This window comes from Megalops cyprinoides, chromosome 13, assembly GCF_013368585.1.
Source record: "Megalops cyprinoides isolate fMegCyp1 chromosome 13, fMegCyp1.pri, whole genome shotgun sequence".
In the NCBI taxonomy this organism is placed as follows: domain Eukaryota; kingdom Metazoa; phylum Chordata; class Actinopteri; order Elopiformes; family Megalopidae; genus Megalops; species Megalops cyprinoides.
Genome location: NC_050595.1, coordinates 34389165 through 34395456, shown reverse-complemented (window position 1 = coordinate 34395456; position 6292 = coordinate 34389165). Strand labels below are relative to the sequence as shown.

At 39.6% G+C, this 6292-nt stretch overlaps 1 protein-coding gene across 1 annotated transcript; it reads left to right on the top strand.

Annotated features, from left to right (window-relative positions):
- The first annotated feature begins 2531 nt into the window (after nucleotides 1–2531).
- Nucleotides 2532–4827, top strand: LOC118788098 (dynein light chain roadblock-type 2). The gene is made up of 4 exons (XM_036543967.1): nucleotides 2532–2617; nucleotides 2981–3056; nucleotides 3374–3541; nucleotides 4620–4827. The coding sequence occupies exons 1-4, from the start codon at nucleotides 2615–2617 to the stop codon at nucleotides 4661–4663; spliced, it is 291 nt and encodes a 96-aa protein (XP_036399860.1). The 5' UTR covers nucleotides 2532–2614; the 3' UTR covers nucleotides 4664–4827.
- Nucleotides 4828–6292: the final 1465 nt, after the last annotated feature.

Here is a 6292-nt window from a genome sequence, read left to right as displayed (position 1 = left end):
GAGAACTATGACTCATTCTCATACTCACTATGATAGCCCTGTTGGACATTATTGAAAATTGTGTGATCATTGACAATATGGGTTTGAATTTCTCTAAATCTGATTGCATTATTGGCCAAAGCGAGGTTTATGATCTCTCTCTTGCTCCTGTGTGAATATGGGGCCCCTCCCTTGGTGTTCTTGACGTTCTGCACGTCTCTGCACGTCCTACCCCTGCTCCAGGTCTTCCTCTACCTCAGCCTCTTCCTCCACATTGTACCAATAAGACTAAGCAGCTCAGATTTGGTTGAACCCATTGCCCAGCCTCCCTCATGCTCATCCCATGGTTGACAACATGGTCAACCAGTCTCTCTGAACTCATCAGTTATTGTGTTCCTGACTCCCCTTCCTCTTCCTCTTCCCCATCCTCTCCTTCTCCCCTGTCCCTGTTGTCATGTGTCAATGTGGAAAGGCAATTGGCAAAATAGTGTAGCAGTGTAGAGACCAATGTTTACAGTTTTGCAAAAAGTGTGTTATAAAATTACAAACGTGAGTGTAAAGCAGAGAATGTGCATTCCGTTTGGCACACTTGGTAAATGCATTGGCTACAAGTGTTAATGGTTTCAGAGATAGTGCTTCAAGAATCACTGTTAGTGTTTAAGCATTCAGAAAAAAACGAATATATTCTTGTCATAAGCTTATATTGTTCCACATCATAGTTTAACACAAAATTCTGTAATAACCAGCTTTTCAGTTGTAAATATCTAAATATGTCATTGTCTCTTAAGCTAAATTTGTTTTTAAGCTGTTCAAATGACAAAACATTATTATAGGATACAGTATCCGTTGCTTCTCTCTCTCTTCCATAACATATTCTTGTCCTGAGGATCTTTAGTGTCTCAATCAATCTATCAAACATTGAAAAAAAGTCACTCTCTCAGCTATCCAAATCTATCAATGGCTCTTCAGAATGAAGATTATTCTAGTGTTTTCATGTAAACGCATTTCACACTGAATCCTAAGAGAAGATTTGCTGTTGATACACATTCAAAGCTCACTAGCAAGTACTGGTCAACTTGCAGAAGCTTTGATGATCCGGCTCAAATTCAGTCTTCCACCTTTCAATCTTTGCCTTGCTCAGTTCTTCACAATGATCCCATTGCCCTCAATTTCATAATTTCATTTAGTTTAATTGAGATCTAAAATAGCCATTTAATCATTAAACTGATTGACAATAATCACTGACTAGTTACATACCCAGTTATTCATGGAAATGTTAGTATTTTTCTTCTGAAAGCAGGGGAAAATCACATGATAGTATGTATTGCCAAAGTATTAAACAATGTTTAATTCATTGTTTTGCATTGATAAGAAGGAAAACGCATGTCACCAAAAAATGTTTCCCATCATTGTTGACAAACTTTCATTCAAATCCAGTCTGGCAGTTTGGCACGCAATATCCATGAGTCATGAAATGATGCTGTGGACAATATTCACAATGAATGTTCATGATGGAACTTGATTGATACGACGGCCAACATACCGTTAAATACGAGAGAAAAAGAGAGAAAATGGGTGTGTGAAGCAATAATAATAATACTGCTACTAACTAGAGGATGGAGAGGGGGGATGGCAGGTTAACAAGGGGGATGCATTTTGGTCATTTTGCTAACAAGGGGATAGCATCCCCCCTCAAATCGCCTACTGCTTGTAACTGCATATAATTGAATGTCATTATTTATTCGATATTAACGAGCTGCAAAAACAATAACAGCCTGTAAAGCTATAAAACAGAGATTACCTCCATTGAAACCTTTTTCATTTATATCCTGCAATACTTCTAATCTACCTATGTTTTAGATTTAGATTTATTCTTAATTTGAAAGGATTCGCTGTGGCATGCGGCCTGTGTTACTCTCATAGACAGATCAGAATGACAGGTTGTTGATCCTTGTCTCATTTACACAGTTAACACGGCTAGCTTTAAAGGGCTCCTCTTCAATGATGGCAAGAAAATTACGTTCTCATCCAGCATGCCATCAAGACGTGTTTTAGTGCTGCTGTGGTGACAAGCAGCAATTTAAGATTCGCAAAGTCAGCGGCCATACATTTATTTATTGATTTATTCTACACTCACGGCCAATGCAAAAGACGATGTCCTCGTGGGAAAGGTTTTCTTGGAATTGAAGTCAGTGAGAATTCAACAGAAACGAATTGCTAAACAAAGTTGGCTTGCTGGGTCCATTTGAAATTATTCTTAAACAATACATGCTGAAAAATATTACTTAACACTACAGATACAATGCGATACAGAATATGGACAAAATGACTTATTTTCATGTAAATTAGCTTGCTGCATAGTATTTGTTACCATCTCGCTGCGGCATCCTGTAAGATCCACTGACATAGTGATGTTGCCTGGATCACCCAATAGTGGACACATGTGACTGAATGGAGTGATACAATTAGTGGATCTGCACAATGTCTGCCTGATGATTCAGTGGAACAGATGATACCACACAGGCGCCTCCCATTCCGAAAAGAATTTCCGTTTCCCCCTAGCAACAGAGTCGCTGAAGGCACTTGTCCAGTCTTCACAACATTAGAAAGATAACCAGATTAAGAACGGTTAAGAATGGTAATGTATGGTGTTTACGTTTCTCTATAATTTATGGTATGTTAGCTATATGTTATTGAATGGAAGTGGATTAAGTTATGACAGGATTGAATTATGAGTCGTCTATCGACTGCGTTTGTGTGCTGTTCCAAGCTAGCTAGTTGGCTAGCTAGCAAGTTTGCGTTTGCGTTAGCAAGTTGGTTTCATCACTCGTTTACTAACTTTTCCCTTGTCAGCCATCATTTTTTACTGTTTTAAAGCAACATCGTGTATCTTCCTATATTCCTTTGCCTGGCTGAAAATCTTTGCCCTCTAAAATATTGCCCATAAAATGTGCTGTCATGTTTCGTGTTTTTGTTTATGGTATACCAAATTGCCTTTCAGGCAGAAGTAGAAGAGACACTGAAAAGGATTCAGACACACAAAGGTGTTATTGGCGCAATAGTTGCAAATGCAGAAGGTAACTACGTTTATGCTGTACATAGCTATAACTTTTCTGATGGCTTTTCTCTGGGATACTTCCTTCAATGTTTTGGCCTTCATGCAGCCGGATACATTTAACATTTAGCAGTTTAGGTTAGGTATCTTTGTAAAGTGTGTAAAAGGGGTGTGTCCTGGGGTATGAACTATAACCACTTGTTTACCAGCCTTGTCCCTAATTACAGCTACACCTTGTCACACTGCTCAAATGCGTGCATTGAACACCAACAGCTTTTGGTGTTTGCAGCATATCTTACATGGAGAAGGCTTGATGTCCTTTCTGCTAACTTCTTTCAGGAATCCCAATCAGAACCACCCTAGACAACTCTACTACTGTCCAGTATGCAGGCCTTTTGCATCAGCTCACCACGAAAGCCAGAAGCACTGTTAGAGACATCGATCCCCAGAATGACCTGACGTTTCTGCGAATAAGATCAAAGAAGCATGAGATAATGGTGGCACCAGGTACAAGCTGTTGGTCATCTTGTTTCTCATCTTGGCTTCTGTATGTCTCCCTAAGCTGAGAGTACTGCATATGAACCTGACACAAACTTAGATTGGGTACTGCAGTAACAATAGAGTAAGAGCTGGCAAACCACGTAAGTTGTGAAGTGGGAAAATCATATTATATGTCACTGCCACAGGACCATGCAACGAATTCAGAGCTGTATAATGCTGCCCTGTGGTCACTGATTCAGCCTTATAAAGTTGTAAAGGACTAAACGTAACTCCAGGACAGTCAGCTGCTGTTTCTATCTGGCAGTTTCTATTCACTCAACATGATGTTGTAGCTTGGTTTCAGACATTAATTACTTCCTCATACTCTTGCTGCAGCTCAATAAAGTTGCCATCTTCCATTTCAGTATGGTGTACATTCTTGGCTTGCCATTCACTTTTTTTATTTGCATCTTTTGCATTTTATCATTCTCCTTCCACAGCTCTCGAATTGCTTTTTGCTTTTGTCCTACTGGAAATACTAAAAGACATTAACATTGCATTATTAAGGGTTACATTTAATCAGTTGTAGGCAGTCCCTCATTACACGTGAGGGAGCTGAACAGGAATCTGAGAAAGTGGTTTTGAATTTATCTGCTCACAGCTCATGAGAAAGCAATTACCATTGCTCACAGCACCTGACACAATCTAAGACATAAAGTCATGGTACTATTTCAGCGTGTACACACAGTATTTCTATAAGAACCACAGTGAACTCATAGAAAACTGGCCAATTAAAAGAAAAAAAAAGACAATTAAAAGAGAGAATGACAAGGTTTGCACTAAGCATTACTGTAGACATCCACATAGCACTCAGTGGATCTCCCAAATTTCTGTCAAATTCAACTCTGGAAAAGTACCGTTGGGTCTCTTCACTTGACTTGATGTCTATGCATAGTCACATTAAGGGTAAGCTGGAATTTTTCCGCTGCCCTACATTCAAGGATGCGCCTTCACAAATAAGACAGTGGTATTTGAAACTCAAGGCAGCAGCAGGACCACTGCAGGAGGTACATTGTGCTCATATTATTTCCATTTTCTTTTCCAGAGAAAGAATACCTGCTGATAGTCATCCAGAACCCTAGCGAATAGTTCCTTCCCCTTCCTTCAACCATGGCGATTATCGAATCGTGCTCCCTCTGCTGTCCTGTCACACTTTATATTACCACCATCATCTCAGTGCTTTACTCATCCCTGTCCCTCCCTTTCACCAGTATTAAAGTCTGCCTTAAGTGTGTATGCTGGATTGTCTTGCCTTGTTTGCTTTCTGAAGATAAAAATAAAACATTGAACTCAAGCACTGAATTATGTGATGCATTATGAATGCTTTCTCAGGCTTGGCTGTTGTGTGTTGAGTGCTCTGATTCTGACAATGGCCATTCTGACACTGTACCATGGATCTTAATATGATGATAGGAAAAAATGTCCTTGAATTAATGCTTTTCCTTGTTAATTTGTATATTCTAGTACATTTTACCTTAACATATGTGTTTTTTAGGTAAACGCTCAAGCATTGGCTCTTTAAATTCTGTCAAGGGTTATGAATAGTAGCCTTGTTAGTACAGTCAATGTCCATAGATAGGTGGGAGTGACTGGGAAATTATAGTAACCTGTCAATAAGATTCTACATTTACAATCTCAAATGCTCATCAGGCATCCCTGATGAGCATTCAAAGATGAAACATTCTTTTCAACATTTTAAGCAAGATTAGTGTATTATTTTTGTTTTGTACAATTTTAGAGTGGAAAAAGTGCATGCAAATGTTTGGGCACCCCAAGAGATTTGAGCTCTCAGATAACTTTTACCAAGGTCTCAAACCTTAATTAGCTTGTTAGGGCTATGGCTTGTTCACAATCATCGCTAGGAAAGGCCAGGTGATGCAAATTTCAAAGCTTTATAAATACTCTGACTCCTCAAACCATGTCCCAACAATCAGCATCCATGGGCTCCTCTAAGCAGCTGCCTAGCACTCTCAAAATTAAAATAATTGATGCCCACAAAGCAGGAGAAGGCTATGAGAAGATAGCAGAGCGTTTTCAGGTAGCCGTTTCCTGAGTTCGTAATGTAATTAAGAAATGGCAGTTAACAGGAACGGTGGAGGTCAAGTTGAGGTCTGGAAGACCAAGAAAACATTCAGAGAGAACTGCTTGTAGGATTGCTATAAAGGAAAATCAAAACCATGTTTGACTGCAAAAGACCTTCAGGAAGATTTAGCAGACTCTGGAGTGGTTGTGCACTGTTCTACTGTGCAGCGACACCTGCACAAAAATTACCTTCATGGAAGAGTCATCATAAGAAAACCTTTCCTGTGACCTCACCACAAAATTCAGTGTCAGAAGTTTGCAAAGGAACATCTAAACAAGCCTGATGCATTTCGGAAACAAGTCCTGTGGATTGATGAAGTTAAAATAGAACTTTTTGGCCGCAATGAGCTAAGGTATGTTTGGAGAAAAAAGGGTGCAGAATTTCATGAAAAGAACACCTCTCCAGCTGTTAAGCACGGGGGTGCGTCGATCATGCTTTGGGCTTGTGTTGCAGCCAGTGGCACAGGGAACATTTCGCTGGTAGAGGGAAGAATGGATTCAGTTAAATACCAGCAAATTCTGGAAGCAAACATCACACCATCTGTAAAAAAGTTGAAGATGAAAAGTGGATGGCTTCGGCAACAAGATAATGATCCTAAACACACCTCAAAATTTACAATGGACTACCTCAAGAGG